Source organism: Mesocricetus auratus, unplaced genomic scaffold (genome assembly GCF_017639785.1).
Source record: "Mesocricetus auratus isolate SY011 unplaced genomic scaffold, BCM_Maur_2.0 Super-Scaffold_100676, whole genome shotgun sequence".
NCBI classification, from domain to species: domain Eukaryota; kingdom Metazoa; phylum Chordata; class Mammalia; order Rodentia; family Cricetidae; genus Mesocricetus; species Mesocricetus auratus.
Genome location: NW_024429266.1, coordinates 104,063,374 through 104,089,819, shown reverse-complemented (window position 1 = coordinate 104,089,819; position 26,446 = coordinate 104,063,374). Strand labels below are relative to the sequence as shown.

At 42.4% G+C, this 26,446-nt stretch overlaps 2 protein-coding genes across 8 annotated transcripts in view; one reads left to right on the top strand and one right to left on the bottom strand.

Annotated features, from left to right (window-relative positions):
* The window catches only part of LOC101834311 (zinc finger protein 665-like), a 135,354-nt gene that overhangs the window by 81,787 nt on the left and 27,121 nt on the right, over positions 1-26,446 (top strand). The gene's annotated exons all lie outside the window — the stretch shown is intronic.
* Znf77 (zinc finger protein 77) lies at positions 8,053-25,437 on the bottom strand. Of its 7 annotated transcripts, none has more exons than XM_040738025.1 (4): positions 25,060-25,431; positions 14,978-15,104; positions 14,739-14,799; positions 8,053-11,130 (listed from the first exon to the last, which is right to left on the bottom strand). In XM_040738025.1, the coding sequence occupies exons 1-4, from the start codon at positions 25,060-25,062 to the stop codon at positions 9,696-9,698; spliced, it is 1,626 nt and encodes a 541-aa protein (XP_040593959.1). In that variant the 5' UTR covers positions 25,063-25,431; the 3' UTR covers positions 8,053-9,695. The 7 variants fall into 7 exon arrangements, with proteins under 7 accessions (XP_040593959.1, XP_040593963.1, XP_040593961.1 ...); XM_040738029.1 differs by lacking the exon at positions 25,060-25,431 and adding an exon at positions 16,870-17,112; XM_040738027.1 differs by lacking the exon at positions 25,060-25,431 and adding an exon at positions 15,790-16,846.

Sequence of the window (26,446 nt, the reverse complement as noted above, 5' to 3'; positions counted from 1 at the left end):
GCTGCAGAAGGGAGCCAGAGAATCATTGCCGTGAGGATGCGTGCGGGTGTGCACTGCTGCTGGCCTAGCCTTTGCTCTCCCTGGACTCCTAGCCCCCACTTTGAAAAAACCTACAGATCCATGTGTGGTGACTTAACAGACAGGATTTTACACAGGGTAGCGGAGACTAGACAAAAACAGTCACGGCGTGGAGCAGAGAAATAGAGAATGAGGAATCTCCATTTCCCCAACTGCTCACAGTACTTCTAAAGTCCCATTAGGTGGCCCGCTGGATTGATTATCTAAGGTGCATTGAAGACAAATTTGACTGCAGAGAGGACAAGTTTAGAGCCCTTCAGGTGGTGTGACGGGTGGAGACGCCGAAGGTTTTCTAAGTGACCTCCAAGGGTGGGTATATGGGGTCAGGTGAAGACAGTGGCTGGGATAATAACTCCACCTCCAAAAGTAACAGAGGGTGCTGGACACAAAAATCTCACTTCCTTGGGCTAAGGGAAATGCACTGATCAAATCGGAAACTTACCCAATTGCTGCTGGTCAACAGGGTGCTGGGTGTTGGGTGAGCCAGAAGGTGAGTCTGTTGTGGGTGGACTGGAGATGAGGGATAGGGCCCAGTTCAGGGTAGACCATGAGGGGAAACACTAGGAGAGCCTATCCAGGTCACAGCGCCAACTGTAAGCCCTGCAGCTGGGAGAGAAAGGCATCCTGAAAGTCAGGAGCCAGGGAAGACCACGAAGTCACACCACACGACAAGCCGCACACAGATTTACTGGGAGCACCAGGAGGTTGCCGGCGCCTCTGCTTGGTGAGAAGCAGCAAACTGAACAGGGCTCACATAGAGCTTCTTTGGAAGGGGACTGAACTTTTCGCAGTAGAGCTCTTTAGGGTAGAGATTGGTGGGATTCCACATCCAGAGACTGGGCTTTTTACTCTGTAGGGTGGGGGCAGGGTCCAGCAGTTAGGGCGGTATTCTGTTGGAAATTATAGGCTCAAGGGAGAGGCTCACGGGGCTTACTTACATTAATCAATAAATGAAGTGTACCATAGCTCCATGCAAAAGCCAATTGTAACCAGAGCCTCAGACAATTTATACTCTGGGAATCAAGAAATGTCACATGAGTAAAGTTTTCGTAAGTTCAAGCTGCATACGGGTACAAGGATATGCCAGACACGGAAAACATGTTTTTCACTAGCGGCATGTAAAGGATAATTTAAACATTTAATTGAATAAAATCAGCAATCAATAATGGGTAATCTCAATTAAGTCCTAAATGCTACACCTGAGGGAAGCATGAGACCACAGTCCAAGAACAAATCCATGTTTCGAGGAAACTGAAGCCATAAGAATCTAGACGTGTTTTATTGGAGTCCTCACAAGGACTCAGAATTCTCACAGGATGCCATTACTGGACTCTGTTCCATCAGCTCCCTCCCGTCTTCATTTGTAAACACGTTCTCAGGGCTCTCACTGCAGCTGCACTGGTCAAAGCCACTAACACTGCCAGAGTCTCAGGTTGCACAGGACTCTATGTGCATAGGATATCTTCTTCTCCCACAGGTGCCTCGGCCCCCGAGGGACTAACGCAGCCCCGATTGTATGGTTGGCATTTGCTTCCGCCCGTTAGCTGGAGGGCTGCTTTCCTGTGACTTCCAGCCTCTTCTCCCCCTGCAGTGTTGTCCTTGGCCAGAGGAGCTGAATAGAAATCCATAATGTTTCAGGGGATGTATCTGCAATAACAGACGCATATCCCCTCCCAAAATTTCAGCCAGCCTGATTTCAAGTCTCAAACTGTTTAATTCTCACAGGCCTATCTCAAGGCAGTCCGGTGTGTTCTGTAGAGAAATGATTTTGAGCTCTCAAGCATATATAACCTGGGGGTAAATTTTAAAACTTAAAAGTACTCCTTGGTACTTTCCCTTTTAATTGTTTTTAATTAATTGTTGTTTTAATATTCTATGTGCTCTTTCAATTATATCCTGGCATTGAGGATTTTAAGGAATACCTGTAATATGATTAATTATCCATTATTTACAGTCTTAAATATCTTGTTAGTATATACTATTCCATTTCCAGTTACACAGAAGTAGGCACGTCTATACTAGTTTGTATAAGAGCTTACTGCAGAAGCATTCTGAGAACTGAGGTGCAGCCCAAAGGAACTGAGGATGGATACAAACAAAGATACACGGGGTACATCCTCTCCAAGGGTCAAGAGCAAAGGGCGTGACGGCCATTTGCCAAAATTCCTTAGGATTTTTAACTCTCTCAAGCTATATGACTCTGATAGTGTAAAAAACATAAATAGGACATTGCTGCATAATTCACCTCACTTCTAGGTGACATGAGGTATTGTACATGAAGTCAGATAGCTTCAGTGTATAGATGCTTATGTACCTGTTCTGGACAGGCTTGCTTCTTTCCTTCTGTGACAAAAAGCAGGGAGGTTAGAGTGTAAGAAATGAACAAGGATGTGTACCGGCTTTAACCACGTGTTGTAGTTCCTGTAGTAACAGGAAAATAACAGGGAGGGAAAATGAAATTAAAGCAGCTTCTATCGCTGGAAATATCTACAGTATAAACAGTATGCAAAACAATTTTTAAAGATTTATAGATGAACAGCTGGTTCCACCTGTTGAGATCAGGAAAAAGAATTACTAATAGATTGATGAATTTCGGGGCTATGAAACCTTCCTAATTCATCCAATGAGCCATCAATATGTTTCTGCCTGTGGAATGGGAGGAGTTTGCACAATTTTTATAGTCACAAATTCAGGTCATATGAAAAAATGTCATAGCTTGACAGCTGGATAAAAATTTCCTAGGTTTCCACAGTAATCTGCACATGATTTGAATTAACTATAGAATTAACATGTGTAAGCATTGTTAGTTAAGGGTAATATAATACAGCAAAAATCAAATTAATATTATTAATATTGGGTACTGAGCAAGAAGAGTAAAGAAAGCTGGTAGTATTTTTTACCCCAGTGGTGTAAATCGATCCATTCCAAAGGTTTATCTTCTGGTGCTATAATGCTTATAGCAGACAAATTAGTGGGAAACATATTTTTAAAGGCAGTAAAGAATCCACATGATATATAAATGTCTCTTTTGGTCCATATTCAAATACCAGTGGTTCTTTGCCTCTGGAGGTAATATGTGAGGACTACACAATACTGCCTGTTGTTCTACAGTTTCAAATAGAATCATCATTAGGTACTCCTAAAGAATGACACAGTCAATTAATATGACCTAATAATTTCTGAAAGTCGTTGTTTCTAAATTGTCTAGTGAACACTTTTTTGTGTGTGGTTTAACAGTTGTTCTAGTAACTAATTATTCCAAATGTTGCACAGTATCTGATCTTTCAGTGCAAAAATAAGTTCATTTCCTTGGCATGTCCTGAGACATGTTACATATGAATTGGAGCACTGCCTCTTTGGAACATGCAAATGATACTGAATGATATAAGGCTGAGGAAAGGCCTTTCTCACAGGCTCTGACAGTATTTACAGATAGTGGGGGAGTTTGTCCTGCCTTGAGGTAATACAGTCCATTGGCATTGGAGCAGAAGTTCTTCACAATTGACGGAACAGAAAGAATGAAATTCACATTATTATCAGGATGAATATGTGTAAAGAGAAGCTTTTTCTTTGAGAGGAGCCTTCCCGCCAGCCTGGTTCCAGAGCCGCATCAGTCCCAAATAAACACACAGGAGGCTATATTAATTATAAAGATGTTGGCCTTGCTTGTTTCTTACTGGCTAGCTCTGACTTAAGTAATTACCCCATAATTGTTAATCTAAGTATGTCTCTTACCGGAGAATAGTTCCAGACTTCCTACCCCATGGCGTTACATGTCGAACTCTCCTGTGTTTCTCCTTCCCAGAATCCTCCTGGACTCCTAGTCCCACCTATCTAGATTCCTATTGGCTCAACAGTGCTTTATTAACAAAAGACTTCCCCAACATCTCCTCTGTTCTGTTTAAACAAAAAAAAGGTCTTAACTTTAACATAGTCAAATTGTATATGACAGAACAGTTATCAAGTAAGAACATAGTTACAATATTTTAGCAAGATTTAAAGAAAATGTCATCCATCCCATCCTTGTGAGTCCAAAGTTCTTTTTTTTTTCAAAATATGGGACAATTCGCTTTTAATCCCATAGCCTTTTTAATAAGTTTTAGTAATCAAGTTGTAAGCTAAAACAGACATCCAGACTACTTTTCCTTAATTTGAGATTTACTAGAAGAAATGACGCAAAGAATGGAAGCCTTGGAAAACCGCCTACGGTACAGATGAAGACTAGAAATGCTTTTGTGTTTGTACACCATTATGAAAAGGATTTTAAAGAGTGGTGGAGTCTCAACACTCACACCAGAGTTAAATCTGTAAAGTGAAACCCAACCAGCTACAGAAGACACTGGATTGCTGTACAAGAAATGCAGACACTAGTAGACACTAAGGTGTCTAGATTTCTCATTGGGGGTGGGGGATCCTCCTGAATCCTAAAGTAGTCAACCACGAGAATGAGCTGTGCAGTGTTCTGCGATGAGTCCAAAGTTCTATATGTAGCTTATCTTTTATCATAACTAAGGAAAACTATAACCATAACTATCTGTCTTCAACTCCATCAAAGACCACAGAAGGATAATATATAAACACTAGGATTGACAGAGATATCTTACTGCCTGGACAGTCACCCGAAGTTCCTCTGTAACGCTGGGGCATCCATCTTCAGTCCATAGGAGGCCACAATGTGTCTGGAACACTTCTCAGCAAAGTAGGAAATTTTGAACTGTCCATCTGCATTGGCAGTCTGTCAGTCATTTTTCTGTGTCCTGCAGAAAGTCTGGTAGACTCTTCCATGAAGCAGGAACCCTGTAAGACTGAGTTCAGCAGTTACTTTTCTGTGAGTCCTGCATGTCCAGATTATATAACAACAGTCAAGCAGTACAGGCAAGAGCAGTTTCTTGCCCAAATGGCTAATCTTGCCATGTTGAAAGCAAACTCCATAGCAAGTTTCTTCGATGCCCATCTTCCTCTCAGACGTAATTGGTGGTGCCAGTAGCAGACATTTCTCATTGTCAAGAAAAACCCTAAACCATTTTAAATGCCATTTTCTGAAGATCTTTGAGAGGTTTGAAGATTGTCTATCTATCTCAAATATATTTCTGTATATCAAGAAAACCTAACTTACCTAACTATAAATTCTAAGTAACTATCTATAGTCTGTATTCAATTATGTATTACGTTTTAAAAGATCAGTGTAAGCACAATACTTAATCAAGAGGAGAAATATACACATCACAAAATTGACCTTGAATTTGTATCAATAAATGAAAAACAATACCCATACCATAATTCCCCTTTTTACCATTAAAAAGAGATTGGCTGTGATCATTAACCAATTATAAACAATCCCATTTAAATGAAAACAAAGATTTATAAACAAGATGGGAATTAGGACGTCGCTCATTCCAAACTGCTTCATGCTGGAAGGGGGTGCTGTTCATACCATGGGGATCATGACAAAACTCAGAAACCTGTATAAGTCCTTATTTTTCGGGGTCTGTGAAGCTCCATCATCTTAGCTGTCTCAATTGTTGGAACACCTGGTCCAATGCTTCCAGGGGTCTTGGTTCGTCAAACCACAGAAGCCTGGAAGGAATCCTCAGCTTTTCATTTTCTGTGGAAACATAAACTAAAACTCCTTTTCTGAGTAACATATCCTTATACTTAAATTTTGAAGTCAAGGCATTTTTAAAAGATAGAAGTTGGATTAATTCAGCAGCATTTATAAGCAAGTGTACTTCAGTAGCTGTTCCTTCCTTAGCAATCAAAAAACTGAAAAACACAATAGCGTACAGTATCCAGACTCTCTGTTTATTTTCCATCTTTATGTGGCTTATTTATCTATTATTACTTTATTTCTTTCACTTTTATTTATTTTTCTCTGAGACAGGGTTTCTCTTTGGAAATCTGCCTGCCTCTGCCTCTGCAGCAATTCCTACCAGCGTGCGCCACCACAGCCGGCTTCTCTATTTTCTTTCTCAATCTTACGTATATTTTAAACACACTGTAAACCTTTAGAGGTTTTGTTCATCCAAGTCTGACTTTACTGTAAATCTTTATTTTTTTTCTGGCCACATCCTTATCTGTAAAACCGCGGCTGTTTTAAACTGCCGTTTCTAAGATGGCGGGCGTAAGCGTGATTCCAACTTACCGCCTCAGTCCATGCTGACATCCAGCAAAAGCTGCCACTTCCAGCTGTACGTACACACCTTTCAATCGTTAGCAGTCTCTTAAAACAACCTTGCTGGTTTTTTGTTTTTTGGTTGTTTTTTTTTTTTTTTTTATGCCGAGTCAGGAAGACTCCAGTAAGTGAGCCGCGTGAATTTCGGCTTGTCGCTAGCAAAACACCTGAGAAAAATGCTGCTATCAAAAATCTGTGCTTCTCTCCATTCTTCTGTTTCTAAAATTCCTTTAAAGCTTTTGTCATTATACGTGGAAATTCAATCCCGCTCTGACACCATTCTGTAATGAGAAGCTTTTTCCTTGCGAGGAGCCTTCCCGCCAGCCTGGTTCCAGAGCCGCATCAGTCCCAAATAAACACACAGGAGGCTATATTAATTATAAAGATGTTGGCCTTGCTTGTTTCTTACTGGCTAGCTCTGACTTAAGTAATTACCCCATAATTGTTAATCTAAGTATGTCTCTTACCAGAGAATAGTTCCGGGCTTCCTACCCCATGGCGTTACATGTCGAACTCTCCTGTGTTTCTCCTTCCCAGAATCCTCCTGGACTCCTAGTCCCACCTATCTAGATTCCTATTGGCTCAACAGTGCTTTATTGACAAAAGACTTCCCCAACAAATATGTATATTATAAAAGCAATCTTTTAAATCCAAAACTATTGAAGGCCAGTAAATGTGGCTGTAAACCTCCCCCTGGCCAGTTAGTGTTTGGTAGCCTTGATGATATAAAAAAGATTTATCATCTTACGCTGTAATAGCTATAGGTGACAATTTAGTGAGGGAATGGGTATGTTTAAAGGCAACAAATGATCCATATGATACACAAATGCCTCTTTGGTCTAGATTCAATCACTGCAACATTTAGATTTTACTCAAGTTGCTTTGGACATACCAATTACAGTTCATGAGGTCAGGATGGAACTGGTAAAACTAGCTTTCCCATAGACTCTCCTAAGTCTTCATCAAAACCAAGAATTCAAGATTTGGTTGATGATTAAATTACTCACACCATGCTTTTGGGTCTTTTTCAGAAAACGGATGACATGTATCTAGAGGTGGCTCCAATAAGGGAGAGAGGGAGTTGTCACCTGAATAGACACTGGTGATGCTATTTTTACTTTTGATTTTCCCTGACAAGAAAAATCAGCATTTTTGCTTCTTTTACCACTTTTAAGGTTTGATCATAGTTTATATTCACTCCTTCATGAATAATATCCTCTTTATCTTTCTTAATCATTTTGGTAATAGCCCAAGTTAAAGAACAAGTGACCCAAAATTGAACAGGGTTTTTTTTCAATGTCCTTTTGGATTCTGTCTCATACTGCTTCATCTAAAATTCTTTCTTCTGGAAACCAGGAATTACAATCATAAACAATTTACAAGCAATTCAAGAGTTGTGGGTTTTTTTGTTTTTTTTTTTTTTTGGTTTTTCAAGACAGGGTTTCTCTGTGGCTTTGGAGGCTGTCCTGGAACTCGCTTGGTAGTCCAGGTTGGTCTCGAACTCACAGAGATCCACTTGCCTCTGCCTCCCGAGTGCTGGGATTAAAGGCGTGCGCCACCAACGCCCGGCTGAGTTGTGGTTTTAATAATTTAGAGTTTAATAATTGTCAAATTATTAAATGTTCACCACAAGGCAAAGCCTCCCTGCTTGCTGCTACCTTATTCTCACTCACCGCCTTTTTGTGGGTCTCCACTCTCTTATCTTGTAGTCTACTTCTGGTTCCTCTTCAAGCACCACTTTCCACCACTCTAAAGATGGTGGGACCTGGGAGAAAGGAGCCCAAAATTGTGGAAGACAAAAGTCTCATACAACAGCCAACTTTATTCAAAGTCCAAGACAATTTATATTCTGCAGGTTAAGAAAGGTCACATGAGGAAAAAAGGTCTCATGACTTCAAGCTGTATACAATGATAAAAACAAGTCACATGAGACACACATGTTTTTTCATACAGGCATATAAATGATAGTTTAAACAGTTAATGAATAACAACAGCAAGCAATAATGTGTAATCTGAAGTCAACTCACATCTATCTGCTACACCATGGAGGAGCACAAAAACACAACCCAAGAACAATGCCATGTTTTGAAGACTCTTGTCTTTTCTTGGATTGTTAACATAAGCATGTAGAATTCTCTTCAATGACCCCTTTCTGGAACCATATTCCAACAATACATCTAAATTTATTTTAATTTTAGGAAAAAACAAAACAATATATAAGTCTTTTAGAAATATGGAGCATACACATGCACAAATACATAAATATCTGTCTTTGAACCATTTGTATACCTGGTACCCAAGGAAGCATCAGATATCCAGGACAATGTATTAGAAGTAGTTCTGAGCTATCTGATGTTGATGCTAGGACTCAAACATGGGTATCCAACAGCAGCAGTACTACTGAGGCAAATCCCCAACTCCCAAATATGTCATTACTTGGAAGTGATGAAATTCCCTATTTGTTCACTGAAGGACTGTATGATTTCTAACCCTATGTGAATGGACTCTGCCAATTGCTTCTTGTTGTAATTGTTAACACAGTTCTCTAGGGGAGAAAGAAGAAAACAAAATAGTTACCTGAGTAGATGAGTTCAGATTACATTAGGGAAAGTTTCATAATGTGATATATTCTCCTTTTTATTTACATGCATATGTGTTTGTTTGTATGCATTTTGTATGTGTGTTAGATATTCTGGAATAGGACTTACAGTTGTGAACTTTCCTCTGGGTGCTGGGAATTGAAACTGTGTCACCTGAAACAATAGCCGGTATGTTTAACTGAGCCATCTGTTCACAACCCACTTTTATTTGGGGGGGGGGATTTTTGAGACAGGACATCTTAGTTAAAATTTTAGCAATGAAACACCATGAGGAAAAATCAAGACTGGGAGGAATGGGCTTATTCAGCCTAAAGTTCCATATTGCTGTTCATCATTGAAGGAAGTCAGGACAGAAACCTAAATGGGGCAGGAACCTAGACACAGGCGCTGACACAGGGTGCTGCTTACTGACTTGTTCCCTGTGGCTTTCTCAGCTGCTTTCTTATAGATCCCAGGACACTTCCCCATGAAGCATTAATTAAGAAAATGCCCTACAACAAGGTCTTATGGAGGCATTTTATCAACTTAGTTTCCCTCCATTCAGACAACTCTCGTTTGTGTGTGATGCTGACATAAGAGGAGCCAGTACAACTGACCACTTGTCATCTTAACACACACACATATCAGTACTGAGCCACACCCTTCCCTTTCCTTTTCATCCCCAAGACCTCATATTAAAAACATATGTGGCTTTAATAAAAGTCCTATGATCTTTACAAATTTAAACACATTAAAATTTTTCTTTAAAAATATCCAATCTCACTAAAAATCCAAAATCTCTTTTAAAAGTTCAAAGTCTTCCAATTATGGCTTTTTTAAAAAATCAAAATTAAATACCTCTCCCTTCAAGAGGGAAGGATAAGGGTAGACACATTCTGAAAAAAAGAAAAACAAACTCCAACAGTATAAATAACTCCATTACTAATGACTGGGACCCACTGACAATCTTCAGGGGCTCTCCAAAGGGCCTGAGTCTCTTCACCAGCACCTGCCTCTGCAGTACACACAACTTCTTGTCTAGGCTCTGGCTGGGTCCACTTCACCACTGCTGATGGTCTTGGTGGACACCCCATGGCACTGGTACCCCCAAAACGATGTTGTCTTTGCTTCCTGTGCAAAGTTTTACCTCTTTTATGAGGTTCATGGGACTTTTCTCTAGTATGTATTCTTTCATGATATTGAAGATGACTCTTACGAGCAAAAGCTTTACCACATTGATTGCATGCATAGGGTTTCACACCAGCATGACTTCTTTCATGACTGAGAAGATTACTGCGAGATGAAAAGGCTATACCACATTGATTACACTCATAGGGTCTCTCTCCAGTGTGACTTCTTTCATGCCTTTGAAGGTGACTGTTGTGTGCAAAGACTTTCCCACATTGACTACATTCATAGCGTTTCCCTCCAGAATGACTTCTTTCATGCCTTTGAAGGTGACTGTTATGTACAAAGGCTTTACCACACTGGTGACATTCAAAGGGTTTCTCAACAGCATGATTTCTTTCATGTCTTTGAAGACTACTGGGATATGCAAAGGTTTTACCACATTGACTACATTCATAGGGTTTCTCTCCAGTGTGACTTCTTTCATGAATTTTACGTTCACTGGGACGTGCAAAGGCTTTTCCACACTGATGACATTCATAGGGTTTCTTTCCAGTATGAATTTTGGGCTCTTGAAGATAATTGTGACATGCAAAATCTTTATCACCTTGATTATACTCATAGGGCTTCATTTTCAAATGTGTTCTTTGGTGTAATTTTAAAGAAGAATCAGAACTAAATGTTTTGTCATGGTGCTTACATTTACAGGGTTCCTCTTCATTACGGTTTCTTTTGTGTGTTTGAAGATACCTGTGATGGTTTAAGCCTTTTGTATATGGCTCACATTTACAACATCCTTTTCCCATATGAGTTTTTTCACATCTTTGAAGAGAACTGGAAGAACTCACAGTTTTACCATATTGATCACACTCATAACATTTTCCTGTAGTGTCAGTCACATTACATGTGCAACATGAGCCAGGACAGACAGATGAATTTCCATATTCCTTGTACTCACAAGGCTCTTTTCCAACATGAGTTTGTGTTTGTTGAAGTATTCCCAGTGAAGTTGGAAATTCAATTAATTCTACACTTGTATCATGATCACTATGTCTTCTCACAGTGGGAACAACTACATATCTCCTATTTTTTCTGGGAGACACAGAGGAACATTGCTTCTTTCCACACCCCTTAGGATCACATGGCTTGTATCCACAGTGGCAGATCATGTACCTATTTAAGGAACAATAACAAACAAAAGGTTTTCACATTGCATTCACAGTTTAATTTTAAGATAGGTCTCTCCACCACAACACCCTTCTTGATTGTTACAAACTGATCCTCTCACTAAATTATGGTAAACCTATTCAAATATATGAGTAATATTAGCTTGACTACCAGACAATTTGCTAATAAAAGTTCTTGGACATACCCTAATTCTCTAATGAATGTGAATGCCTTTACAATACTTGAATGGAATGAAACTAAATGAATGTATAGTTCTATAACATGGATCTCAGGAGACTATGATTGATGTGGTGACGTCTGTTAAGGCATTATTCCCCTGTCTTGTTTCTTAGAAGACTGCCATGCAAACACAGGTCAGGTACCTGAAACTGAGGTACATAATGTTTTAAGAATTTAATAATTGGCCGGGCGGTGATGGCGCACGCCTTTAATCCCAGCACTCGGGAGGCAGAGGCAGGCGGATCTCTGTGAGTTCGAGGCCATCCTGGTCTACAAAGTGAGTTCCAGGACAGCATCCAAAGCCACAGAGAAACCCTGTCTCGAAAAACCAAAAAAAAAAAAAAAAAAAAAAAAAAAAAAGAATTTAATAATTGGTGCCCAGCTCGGACCCTCCTGAGGCCTGGGGTCTGCACACAGGGGAACCCGCCCTGGTGGCCCAGCCCATCCAGAGAATAGGTGAAGTCAAGGTGCTACTCTCATTTCCACCCATCGGAATATTGGACCTGCTTGTAAACACCAGAAGAGAATCTTGGATCTGTACCCACCAGGAGAGGGAAAGACACCACCAGCTCCCACTGGAAGAAGGAATGGGAAGACAACACTATAAGAACACAGTCAACAACAGAAAGATCAATGTGGCACCACCAGAGTCTAGCCCTACTATATACATACAATAAATGGGCTGAGAAAGAAATCAGAGAAACATCACCCTTTACAACAGCTACAAACAACATAAAATATCTTGGGGTAATGCTAACCAAACAAGGGAAAGACCTATATAACAAGAACTTTGAGTCTTTAAAGAAAAAAATTAAAGAAGATACCAGAAAATGGAAAGGTCTCCCATGTTCTTGGATTGGCAGGCTCAACATAGCAAAAATGGGCAATCTTGGCAAAAGCAATCTACAGAGTCAATGCAATCCCCATCAAAATCCCAACACAATTCGTCACTGTCCCTTCTTGAAAGGACAATACTAAAATTTATATGGAAAAACAAAAAACCCAGGATAGCCAAAACAATCCTGTACAATAAAGGAACTTCCAGAGGCATCACCATCCCTGACTTCAAGCTCTATTATAGATCTATAGCCACTCTAAACAGTTTGGTATTGCCACAAAAATAGACAAGTAGACCAATGGAATTGAATTGAAAACTCTGGCCAGGCATTGGTGGTGCACGCCTTTGATCCCAGCAATCAGGAGGCAGAGGCAGGCGGATCTCTGTGAGTTCAAGATCGGCCTGGTCTACAAGAGTGGGTTCCAGGACAGCCTCCAAAGCAATACAGAGAAATCCTGTCTCGAAAAACAAACAAAAAAAAAAAACAAAGAAAGAAAACTCTGATGTTAACCCACAGACCTATGAACACCAGATTTTTGACAAAGAAGCTAAAGTTATACAATGGAAAAAAGAAAGCATCTTCAACAAATGGTGCTGGCATAACTGGTTATTGGCCTGTAGACGACTACAGATAGATTCATATCTATCACCATGACAAAACTTAAGTCCAAATGGATCAAAGACCTCAACATAAATCCAGCCACACTGAACCTCTTAGATGAGAAAGTGGGAGGTACCCTTGAACAAATTGGTACAAGAGACAGCTTCCTAAACATAACACCAGAAGCACAGACACTGAGATTGACAATTAATAATTGTCCTTCAATTTTGGGGACCTCCTGAAACTGGGAAGCTTCTGTAAGGCAAAGGACACAGTCAACAAGACAAAAAGGCAGCCCACAGAATGGGAAAAGAAATTCACCAATGCCACATCTGACAAAGGACTGATTTCCAAAATTCACAAAGAACTCAAGAAGCAAGTCTCCAAAACACCAAAGGATGCAATTAAAAAGTGGGATAGAGAACTAAATAGAGAATTCTCAATAGAGGAATCTAAAATGGCTGAAAGACACTTAAGAAAATGCTCAACATTCTTAGCCATCAGGGAAATGAAAATCAAAACAACTCTGAGATATCATCATATTCCTGTCAGGATGGTTAAAATCAAAAACACTAATGACAGTTTATACTGGAGAGGATGTGGAGAAAGGGAACACTCCTCCACTGCTAGTGGGAGTTCAAACTCATACAGCCACTTTGGAAATCAGTATGGAGATTCCTCAGGAAAATGGGAATCACAAGATCCAGCAACTCCACCCTTAGGAATATACCCAAAAGTTGTACATTCATGCAACAAGGACGTCTGCTCAACTATGCTCATAGTAGCATTATTTGTAATAGCCAGAACAAACATGGTATGTACTCACTCATATATGGATTTTACACATAGAGCAAAGGTTTACCAGCCTACAGTCCACACCATCAGAGAAGTTAGGAAACAAGGAGGACCCTAAGAGAGATATACATGGCCCCCTGGAGAAGGGGAAAGGGACAAGATCTCCTGAGCTAATTGGGAGCATGGGGGGAGGGGAGAGAGAGTTATGAGAAAGAGAAGGGGAGAAGAGGAGGGGAGAGGAGGACAAGAGGGAGCAGGAAGGTTGAGCCGGGAGAAGAACAGAGGAGAACAAGAAAAGAAATACCATAATAGAGGGAGCATTATAGGTTTAAAGAGGAATCTGGCACTGGCACGAGGGAATCTCCAGAGATATGCAAAGATGACCCCAACTAAGAATCTAAGCAATAGTGGAAAGGCTACCTTAAATGCCCTTCCCTGATAATGATATTGATGACAGCCTTATATGCCATCCTAGAGCCTTCATCCAGTAGCTGATGGAAGCAGAAGGAGACACCCACAGCTAAACACTGAGCTGGACTATGGAATCCAGTTGCAGAGAGGGAGGAGTGATGAACAAAGGGGTCAAGACCAGGCTAACGAAACCCAGAGAAACAGCTGACCTGAACAAGGGTGAGCTCATGAACCCCAGACTATATCTGGGAAACCAGCATAGGACCGATCTAGACCCCCTGAATGTGGGTGTCAGTTAGGAGGTCTGGGCAATCTATGGGCCTCTGGTAGTGGATCAGTATTTATGCCTAGCACACGAGTGGATTCTGGGATCCCACTCCACATAGAGGGATGCCCTCTCAGCCTAGACACACAGGGGAGGGCCTAGGCCCTGCTCCAAATGATATGACAGACTTTGAAGATCCACCATGGAAGGCCTCACCCTCCCTGGGGCACAGAAAGGGGATGGGATAGGGGGCTGGTGGGGGGCAGGGGAGGAGGGAAAGGAGAGGGAACTGGGATTGACATGTAAAACAAGATTGCTTCTAATTTAAATTAAAAAAAGGAAAAAGACAATTTAATAATTGTTACAAAGCTGTGATTACTGACACTGTTGCTTTTCATTATATATCAGGGCATATTAAAATTTCTTCAGAGGCACAAATCTATCACCTTACACAAGAAATTTACCTTCCATGTCTTCTAGAACTTTGACAATGTTCTTCAATATTTGGATCTTCCCACTTGTAGCCTAAAATGTATTACAGAAAGGTATATTATTGGAAATTATGAAAATCTGAGTTATTATCTTCAGTGAACTTTGGAACCAGGCCTTACTTATTTACCACATTCTTCTTTTTTAACAGTCGAAAACACAATGAAACACCAGTCCCTTAAGTTACAAAGTGACAGAAAGCTCACATTCTTACCTATAGAAACGAGGTTCTCACAGGTCTCCAGCATCACATCTTTGTAGAGACTCCTCTGGGAAGGATCCAGCAAAGCCCACTCTTCATGAGTGAAGTTCACATGCACATCCTCATAGGTCACTGCGTCCTAAAGTATCCCATAGTATACATAAGAGAAATGGTGAGACTGACTGCATTGAAAATGCACACTTCATTGGGAATATATTTACATGATTCTGTGTGCTCCACAAATTTATTTGACAGCACAGAATTTCAAATGCACTCACCCAGTCATTTTAGAATGAAACAGAAAAGGAGGACAGTGACTCATGAAGAGCCCTCTGAATAGTGTATGGCCCTGCAAAACAAGTGCTGACTTACACGAATAGAGCATTAGTACTGCATGAACATCAGCAACCGTATCAAAACTACTGACATCAAAAAATGTTCAACAAGATGGGCATGGTGGTGCACACCTTTAATCCTAAAATTCAGGAGGCAGAAACAAGTAAATCTCTGTGATTTTCAGGCCAGCCTGGTCGATGTATCAATTTCCAGGACAGCCAAAGGTACACATTGAAATCCTGTCTCAAACAGAGAAAAAAAGAGAGCCCTCAGGGGCTCACTCTAAATTTCGTCAATGAGTTAAAAATCCTCTCAAGATATGTACTTGTCTTTCAGAAAACAGGAATTTAAACTCTAAGGCTAATATGATATTCTTAACAAGGAATGCACTTTTAATGTTATTGCCTGACAAATTAAAGCGTTCTTTAAAAATTAGTGACAAAAGGCTTATGTTAAAAAATAAATTAATTAATTAAAAATAAACAAACCAGCAGAGTATGATGAAGATGGGTGAACAGTTAAAATCACCTGTGGCTTTTGCAGAGGACCTGCATCAATACCCAGCTCTCACTTGGAGCTCCCAACAATTTGTAATTCCAGTTCAAGAGAATCCAGTGCTCTCTGATGACGTCAGAAAATACCAGGCACACACAGTACACATGCATATTTATAAGTAACAGACTCATGCACACATTTCAAAAGTTAAAAAATAAAACATGCATAAAGATATGAAGAATGTTATATATCTGCAATGCAATGACTCAGGAGAGCATTATTAATGCCATAGATGCACGCCATCCTAGTGGGAAAAAAATGATAATTTCTGCAAAAGTTTGAAACAAGTGGGTAAAGCTCAGTACTAGAGCAAATGCTTCACATGCACCAAGACTTCATTCCATCAGCCAAAAGTATAAAAATTAAAGCATCAGGGCAGAAAAATGTCTTAGCAAGGAAACCTATTACTTCGGTTTTACTTTACATTATTTAGGGACAACGTCTGTTATGATTGTTATGTCGTGGCGGCATGAGAAGGACAGGGGCTGCTCAGTTTCAACCACAGAAAGAAGACAAGTGTGCTCAGGGTAGAAACACTCAGCAGCCACCCCAGAAACTAATGTACTCCAAAAAAGACCATTATCCTAGAGGCGCCCTATGAAAACCCCAGACCATAAACAAAAGTCTCAACCGCATCTTTGTACTCGAGAGATTTTTCATTCAACCCACATTTTGACACAGGCCATGAGAGGTTCACACTCGACCCATAAGGCAAAATGCAATTAGTCTAGTAACAAAGAGGCCATACTCTGAACAGAGCCAACCCTGCTAGAATACACAAAGTCTCTTCTCACACTGAAGGCGATCTCTTGACAGTGTTACCTTGTGAAATAAAAAAAACAAATTATGTCTACACAACACACAAAGTACAGAATACACATTTCCTTTTCAAGAAAGTGAGGAAAGATTCAACCAAGGCAAGACTGAAACCCTGCTGGGCAAACACTAAATCCTGCAGCTAGGATTTCCGTTTCAAGGGGTTTGGATGGCTCTTTCTCAAACCTTTCACGCACCCCTCTGGCTGCTTCCACTCCTTCAAGCAGCTATTCACGGCAGGTGTCTCAAGGCTGGGAAATCTCCACACCTGGTGGTTTCAAAATGAAGCCCAGGCCTCATTTTCACAACTTCACACAATGAACTACCAGTCTCCTCACCAGGGCTATCCTCTGCAAACAGGTAGCTACAGCAGTGTTGGACTGAAATTACAGAAGAATGCATGCCATTTAAACTGTGCATCTTTCTTCTTTCAAGGAAATGAGAAGCCGGGCGTTGGTGGCGCACGCCTTTAATCCCAGCACTCGGGAGGCAGAGGCAGGCGGATCTCTGTGAGTTCGAGACCAGCCTGGACTACCGAGCGAGTTCCAGGACAGCCTCCAAAACGATACAGAGAAACCCTGTCTCGAAAAACCAAAAAAAAAAAAAAAAAAAAAAAAAAAGGAAATGAGACACATGGCTTCTAGCTTTTGATTGACCCTAACCCCACCAGAACAGATCACCAAAAGTTGTATATGAAGCTGCTTTCTGGGACTAGGAATCTTGTACCTTTTTTCCTGCCCTATTTAAATGCTTGACCAGCCGGGCGGTGGTGGCGCACGCCTTTAATCCCAGCACTCGGGAGACAGAGGCAGGCGGATCTCTGTGAGTTCAAGGCCGGGCTGGACCGATAGCCTCCGAAACAATACAGAGAAACCCTGTCTCGTAAAAACAAAAAAATAAATGCTTGACCAGGTGGGAAGGACCCTTGCAACACCTCTTCCATGTTTCCAAAGAGGAGCAGGTGCTTTCTCTTTATTGGCACTAACCTCCCTCATCATTACAGCCTCTGCTTCAGCACATGACTGCCCTCCAATACTACCTCGCTGTTTCTCTTGCCAAACCACACAGGTTTCATTTATTTCTGACCCTACTGTTGCTTTTGTCCTCTATGGATCTTCATGAGTCATCAGTGATAACCAAGCCGCAGACTAAATTCTCTGTCAAGACAGTTCATAGTTCATGACTCTTTAACTTAGCCTTACTCATTTTCACAGGACTCGGGATGAATATATGCGGACGATATGCCAAAATATTACACAAAACATCTATTTTAGTTACTGTGAAGAAACACTATGACCAAGGTGACTACTATAATGCAAGGTGATTAATTTGGGGCTTAAACCCAGAGGATTAGACCATTATCATCATGAATGGCAGCATCAAGAAAGACATGCATGGGGCTGAGACTAATATCCTGCTAGAGACAGGCAAACAGAAAGAAACACTTGTCTTAGCCTGGGTTTTTGTAACTTCAAAACCCATCTATAGTGACACCTTAACAAACAAGACACACCCGCCCCCACCAAGGACATACCTCCTAACTGTACACAATTAGTTCTACTAACTGGGGACCAAGCATTGAAAGACAGGAGCTTGAGGGTCTCGAGCAAATATAAACAATGAAATAAATATCACATTAAGTAGCAAGAGCTCTAAAGGAAAAGAGTGAAAAAAACTGAGGGAAAACAAAGGAGAAAGAGATGAAGAGGGAGGGAGAGAGGGAGGAAGGGAGGGGAGAGAGAGAGAGAGAGAGAGAGAGAGAAACAACAGGAAGAAAATAGTTACCCCAGAGGAGTCAGTGCTTGTTGGGGGTTACAGGCGTCATCAGTATAACCTTCCCTACATTATCTAAAGCAAGATTAAACAATACAAGACCTGCAAACTTAGATTTAAGTCCCTATCTTTTCTGTGGGTGCAGAGAATCATCCCCTGCCCCCCTCCTTACCCAGCTCTCACAGAGAGCCTGGGTCTGGTGGAAGCAGTGAAGGGGATGTCTTGGTGTCTTAAGTGTGACTGTTGTAGATGATGCCATCTGGAAGGTACATTTCCAACTGGTAGAATTGCCTCACAAGGCTAAGGTTTTAAATTCATTTTCACTATTTTAGCAAGTTGGATTCTGAAGGTCTTAAATGCCAGCCAACATGAAGAGTCACAGATCCCTCTGAGCATGGCCCAGACCATACTCTACTGGGATAAAACGCAGCTGAGCAACATTTTTGTACGTGGGGACTGAGTAGAAGGTGAGACACATGGGGGACGATGCTTGGCTTTCACAGTACAATCTGTGTGATAAGAAAATGGATCGACTCAGCTGTCTCTGATGGAGGCCACAGAACTCTTTCCTCTATTCCTTTTTTGTGTGGGGCCTACCTGCCTAAGCTATAGGTTCCATCTCCTTCTAAATTCATGGTAATCTTATTAAAATGTCTTTTTAAATAAATTGTTTAACAGTGCACATTTAAACTTTGAGAACTGTGGGTCCCACAGGGACTGTGTCTGATGGAGGATGGGGAAGCGTTAGCAGGGAGTTGGGTCAACCTTGACAAGAAAGCAACCTTGCCTGGGGGCTGGAGAGATGGCTCAGAGGTTAAGAGCACTGACTGCTCTTCCGCAGGTCCTGAGTTCAATTCCCAGCAACCACATGGTGGCTCACAACCATCTATGATTCAACTGGTGTCCTCTTCTGGCCTGTAGGCAGAACACTGTATATGTAATAAATAAATGTTTAAAAAAAAAAAAGAAAGCAACCTTGTGGTTTGCTGCTACCTTGGCTATTGTATCAATACTATATTACAAAACTTCAGAATTTGAACTATAGATTCAACAAAAGTCCAATAAAAAAGCCTAATAATATTGCTATCAACCACAGAAAACTGATGGCAAAAGGTCATCGTGAATGAAAAAATGATCAACATAATATTGTATATATACCACACCAGTGACATCACCCAACTTCAAAATTTCAAACACAACTGCCATAAAGACTGTGCCATCTGGGAAAGAATAAAGAGATCAACAGAACATTAGAGCAAATGGACATAGGTACATAATTAAAATATAGTGTTGACCAATGAGACTAGAAAACTCAGTAAGTATGGACTTACTAACACATGTGACTAGAACACGTTGCATTTATATGCAAATATATTAACAACACAGACCTCAAGATCTGTACAAAATTAACTCAAGGGATCTTGCACACACATGTCAACTTGTCAACTGGCAAGTACAGAACTGTGAGAAGATCCTAGTAACTAGGGCTCTGCTAGTTAGCAAATCTGCCTTCCATTCCGACGGTTAAAGCAGATGTGTGCTCACTGCATGGTGAGGTCAACAATAATCGTGTTTCCACACAAGGGTTCCTGTTCCCCAAGCTCATGAAGGAAGGCAGGACAGGAACTCAAGCACATTAGTAACCTGGAGGCAGGAGCTGATGCAGAGGCCATGGAGGGTGCTGCTTACTGGCTTGTTCCCCATGGCTTGCTCAGCTGCTTTCTTATAGAACCCAGGACCACCAGACTAAAGATGACACCATCCACAATGGGCTGGGCACTTCCCAATCAATCACTAATGAAGAAAATGCTCTACAGGCTTGCATACAGCTAGATCTTATGGATTGAGGCTCCCTCCTCTCAGATGAATCTAGTTGTGCCAAATGGACAGAAAACTATCTATCACACCTAACTGTCTATCACACTGATGACTCACCTTGACTGGATTAAACGGAAACCTGGATGAGTGACCCCCGAAGTGGGGGAGAACAGAAAGATGCTGCCATAGCTAATGTTCTGCTGGATTTAACTCCTGGGGCTAGAGGAATGTAAATGCATTCGTACATCCGTTTGACTAGAAAATCTTTACCTCAACTCTTCAGGAGACTTGTAAACATTATATGAAGCTCACTAGGTGGTACAGCCTACAATCCCAGTATCCAGACTAGTATGGGCTACATAGGAGATCAGGATCAGCAAAGAGGAATTCTGTCTCAAGCAAGATGTTTTCCTGAAGTGCTAGGATGGGGGAACCCAGAGCTTTCATATACTTGGACAGGTGTTCTACCCCTGACCTGCATCCCCAGCGCCCTGTTTCCCATGCTTGGTGACTTAAGTGTCGCACACATGTGGTGGTCAGAGAACACTGGGGATGTTCCCACTCCTGGGGATGAACTCAAGTCATCAGGCTCAGAAGCAAGCGCCTTAACCACCTATAGGTATTGTTTTGTTGTGAGCTAGGACATCGTTTGACGTTCTGCTGTGGAGACAAGGTTTCCCTATGTAGACCTGACTGGTCTGGAACGCTATGCAAACACTAGGTTAAACTTGCTGCCCATCCTTCTGCCCCTCTGACCTGAGTCCTGGTATTACACCATGCACAATTGCATACAACTTCTTTTGTTGTGGGAGAACACTGTCTCAGTAGTGTTCAGGTTAACTTCAAGTTCAATAAATAGATGAAGTTCGCCTTGCATTTTTTCCATACCAAAGTACACTCTCCAGATCGTGACATTTTAATAGCAATCACTAAAGCTGGGCACAGTGATATGAACTTTTAGTATTAGCACTGGGGAGGCAGAGACGAACCTGCTCTAAATAGTAAGTACTAGGCAAGTGACCTAGAGTAAGACCCTTCCAGAAAGAAAAAAAAAAAAAAACGGATACCTTTTAGGCTTGATTGTTTCTCAAATATTTAATTACATTTATTTGTCATGCACGTGCAGATGTGCCCTTCTACACATGGGTCGTAATGTAGGGGAGTCTGTCACTCACGTTGGGCACAAGTCATTACCTGGCTGTATCAAAAAAGACCACAATGGCTGTCGGTCAGTAAAGGGCATGGAGAAGAACCACTCCAGGGATGGTTTCAGGGGACAGCATCTGCTTCACTGCAGTGAGCAACTGCTTCTATGTGGAAGCCTACCAACTAGGATTGGTTAGCACAATCACTTGGATTGAAAGGTTAGGCAGGGATAGTGGGGAAGAGTACTAAACAACACTACTGAAAAGGGGGTCATTTCAGGGTCAGATAAAAATCTGACACAAGGAAACCTTCCAGAAACCAACAAGGATGACCCCAGCCTAGTAGTAGTGGGTATGTAGACTGAAGTAGTCATCTCCTATGACCAGACTGGTGCCTAGGCAAACTTTCAGAGAGGTGACATCCAGCAAGTGATGGAGACAGATGCAGCCCAGAGCCAAACCTCAGGCGGAGTTTGGGGAATCCTGCAGAAGAGGGAGAAAGATTGTAGGAACCAGAGGGGTCGAGGACACCACAAGAAAACTCACAGAATCACTCATCTGAGCTCATAGGGGCTCACAGAGACTAAACCGACAACCAGGGAACCTGCACAGGACAGACCTAAGCACTCTGCACATATGTGACAGTTGTGTGGCTTGGTCATCTTCTGGGACTCCTAAAAGCAGGAACTGGAGCTATTTTCAACTCTTTTACTGGCTTTTGGGACCCTACTCCTCATACTGGGTGGCCTTGCTTAGCCTTAATACATGGGAGGTGTTTAGTCTTACTGCAACTTAATATGCCATGTTTTGCTGGTACTCATGGAAGACATGCCCTTTTCTAAACAGAAATTAGGGAGAAGGGTAGACACAGAGGGCGGGTGGGAAGGATGACTGGAAAGAGAGGAGGGAGGGGAAACCGTGGCCTAGATGTAAAATAAGTAAATAAAAGAAATGTGAGCACTCATATATCCAGCAGGTCTCTGTGTAGAATTTACAGCAGGTCTCTGTGTAGAAGCAGCTCATGAAAGGAGGTGTGAAGAGTGCAGACACCTCAGCACGCAGCCACTGGCTATGCACACTTCTTTATATCTCCATGTTCTGACGTTAGAGAATAGTCAGTACATGGTGGGCCACACTTGTCACTAACAAGTGCAGTGTGGGGTGACCTGACCGCCACAGTGTGCCTGTGTTTGTGCCTACAGTTGCCCTATATAGCAATTTGCTTTCCTGAGAGCAGAGCCTCGTGATGAATGACCAGAATATGCCAACAAATATTACTACAACCAAAGAGATAATGGCAGAGGTCAAGGGAAACCAGTGCCACTGACAACTAAGCTGGTGACAGCTCCCTCACCGGAAATTCCTTTAAATACCTATCCCCGTTTACTGAAAATGACCCTGAAATATGAGATGAGGAATTTGACAATCTGTCTAATCTTAATTTCCCTCCATTTCCTGATGAGGACTTACAAGAACCCCTGAAAATGCTAACTTTACAATATACGCAAGCTAGGGTTAAGGCAGGAAAAAAAATTCATTTACCAATTCTTTCTCAGCCTCATGAGCTATTAGCAGTATATCCAGTGCTATATCTGCAAAACCAAAATGTCTAATACTTAATTATGCACTAACCTATCTATTTACAACTCTAGAAGGAAGTCCTTGTACAGTATCTTGAGAGAGAAAAAAAAGAACTAGAATTATTTGAATCCAGACTAAAATAGGTTATTCATTTCTACATGAACTTACAAAATAGGTGGAATAACATGCTAATGGTGATTATACAATGTCTGGACAGATACTGACAGCTCATGGATGGTCCCAAGGACTTGTAAACAATTAATAAAAAAGACCAGGAAGCAGAAGGTTGCTGAGAGTGGCTTTCCCTTCCCAAAAGACCTTTCTGGAATCAAATATCTTCACATTCCAGCCCGCTGAATATCTGGCAATTTCAAAGCATAAGCTTATGTTTGTTTATAGCATCTTACTTGTGAACATAAAGACATCCGTAACAACCATGACCAAGAATTCTATGGTGACTCCTGCTTTTTTTTGAGGGAAGCACTGAAATGAATGCAGTTTGGCTGCCAACTTGTCATTATTAGAAAAGTTAAGTAAGACCATCTTCCCACGATACAGGCTCACCAGCTTGAGAAACCCACAGTGCCTGCAGAGAAGGCTCAGCTGTCAAGACTGAGGCCCTGTGCTGGTTCCCAACACCCAGGATGGTTGGTTCACAAGCCTATAACTCCAATAGAGCTGACCCTTCTCTGGCCTCTGGGAGAACTCACTAGGCAAGCATATGCAATCACGCAGATATACACAAACGAAAAAGAGAAAACAAATGAACTCTAACAGAAATTGAGATAAAATCTACGGGGAAAATCCAGACACCATTAAAAAGAAGCATGCTGGGAAGACAGAGTATTTGCCAGGTCTAGAAGGGAACTGTGTTTCTTTTTTTTTTTTTTTTTTTTTTTTTTTTTTGGTTTTTCGAGACAGGGTTTCTCTGTGGCTTTGGAGGCTGTCCTGGAACTCACTTTGTAGACCAGGCTGGCCTCGAACTCACAGAGATCCGCCTGCCTCTGCCTCCCGAGTGCTGGGATTAAAGGCGTGCGCCACCAACGCCCGGCGGGAACTGTGTTTCTTATGAACATATCAGCTTATGATATTTTAGAGAATTATAAGTGTGGCCAGATACGGTGGCTTATGATTTAATCCTAACCCTTGGGAGGCACAGAGGCACATGAATCTGTGACTTCAAGGCCAACTAGAACTACACAGCAAAAACGAAAAATTATATATAAGGAATTAGTCTCAAAAATGAAAAATTATACATAAGGAATGGAGATGACAAAGTCTTTGTTCTAGGGCGAATACTCCCTTGAATGTAATTTTTGAAGACTGCTAGTGTATCCTGTGAACTTATTTTTCTCATATAAATAATCCTCAATTATTTGAATGTCTTCATATTGATAAAAGAATCAACTTTTAAATGTTTGAGAAAGTAAATCTCTTGTTTTAAAATCACAGAGATTTAATACTTGGATTTCAGGCTGGAGAGAAGGTTCAGCTGTTAAGAGCAAATACTGTTTGCAGGTAACGCAAATTTAAATCCACGCCTACATCAGGCAGAGAGAACCTGACTCAAAACAAAGCACACAGACACTTTCTTTGAGGTTTTTAAGATGGACACTCACTAGGCAGCACTAGCTGGCCTACAGCTTTCTAGGTTGTTTTGGAAAGAATAAAAAGACCAAGAGACCCTACGCGAACACTCGGGACTAAGTCACAACAGCGCAGTGGATTCTGACACCCGAGGCCGGGAGCCCGGGCAAATGCGTTCCCGACACGGACTCTGCGCCCGGCACCGAGTCCACGCATGCGCTCCTGAGCTGAGGGCTCGGCGCCCAGGGCACAGCGTCCGGGAGACGCTGGGGACGGTAGCGCGCTGCGTGGTGACGTCACGTGCGGCCCGACCGCGCACGGCCCCCACGCCCCGTCCCGCGCGGTTCCGCCGCGGACGAAGACGATCAGAGGCCTCGGGACCGCCGGCGGCGTGGACGGCGGGGCTCACGTGACCGCAGGCCCGGGAGGCCCCGCAGCGGCTCCGCGGCCCCTCCCCGCGTGCGCACGGCGGCCCTCGCTCACCATGGCGGCTCCGCGCTCGCCCCGCGCTCCTCACAGCTCCCGGCGGCGGCTCACAGCGCGGCCCGCGGAACGCGAGCGGCTGCCCGGGTCCAGGGCGGGCGAACTGCGGCATGGCGGACCGGAAGTGCCCGCCCCGCTCTGACTGACGGTGCGATGGCGGGCGCTGATTGGCCGGTGTGGCCTGAGTGACGGGCGCAGCTCCCTCAGGGACGCAGCTCCGCGGTTCCTTCCCCGCCTTCGTCCGAGGCTCAGAGCTGCCCGGGCCAGAGAGCGCGCGTGGCTGCAGAACTAAGATCCCCGTGTGTGCGGAGTCAACACCGTCCTCGTGTCCAGAGTTCCTTCTGAAAGTCAAGGCAGTGTCTTGAATTCTTGTAAAATCAAAACACAGTTCGTGTGTGGCCAACACACAGTGGCCCAGAACACACGTTTCCCCTTCACAGAGTAAAGAAAGATTGGAGCGAGACCAAGTCTCTGTGTGTGTGTGTCTCTCTCTGTCTCTCTCTGTCTCTCTGTGTGTGTGTGTGTGTGTGTCTCGCTCTCGCGCGCGCGCGCTCTGTTCTCTCTGTCTCTCACTGTCTCTCTGCTGTGTGTGTGTGTGTGTGGCTCTCTCGCGTGCTCTCTTCCTCTCTGTCTCTCACTCTCTGTCTTTCTCTCTCTCTCTGTCTCTCTCACTCGCTCCAGCTTTCCATGGCAGGTGTATCTAAGCTGGGGCATCTCAACATGTTATGGTCTCAAAACGCACCTCAGGCTTCATCACGGATTCGTGCAGTGAGCTCTCCCGGGCTCCTTACTTGGGATTGGACTCTTCCAAAGAGTTGACTGGAACACTGGTGAGCTGAAGCACAGAGGACAAATCCATGACGTTTAAATGTTGCATCTTTCTTCTTTCAAACAGCGAGTAGCTCATAAATGGTACCACCACACAGGGTTCTAGCTTTGAATGCAGATTCTGAAAGAAGTTGGATTTGGGGACTTGTAGTCACCCTCCTTTTCTTTCCATACTTAAATGCTTGGCTGGGTGGACAGTTCCCTTACGACAACTTTTCCTTACTCCCAAAGAAGAGCGGGTACCCGAGCCTCCCTGATAATTACTGCCTCCGTTTCAGCACATGACTGCCCTCTGGAACTACCTACTACTGTTTTTCTTTCAAACCACGCAGGTTTCATTAGCCTCTATCCCCAATTGTTGCTCTTTTTCACCATGGGCCTGCACTAGTCACCAGCAATAACTGTACCACGGACTAGGTTTGGCCAAGACATTCCATTGCTCTTTAATTCAGCCTTACTTAACAGGACATGGGCCCAATACACCGAAATATTACACAGATGACTTAGTGACTTTTCTATTGCTGTGAAGAAAAAAGGCCAACGTGACTTTTATGCTTAA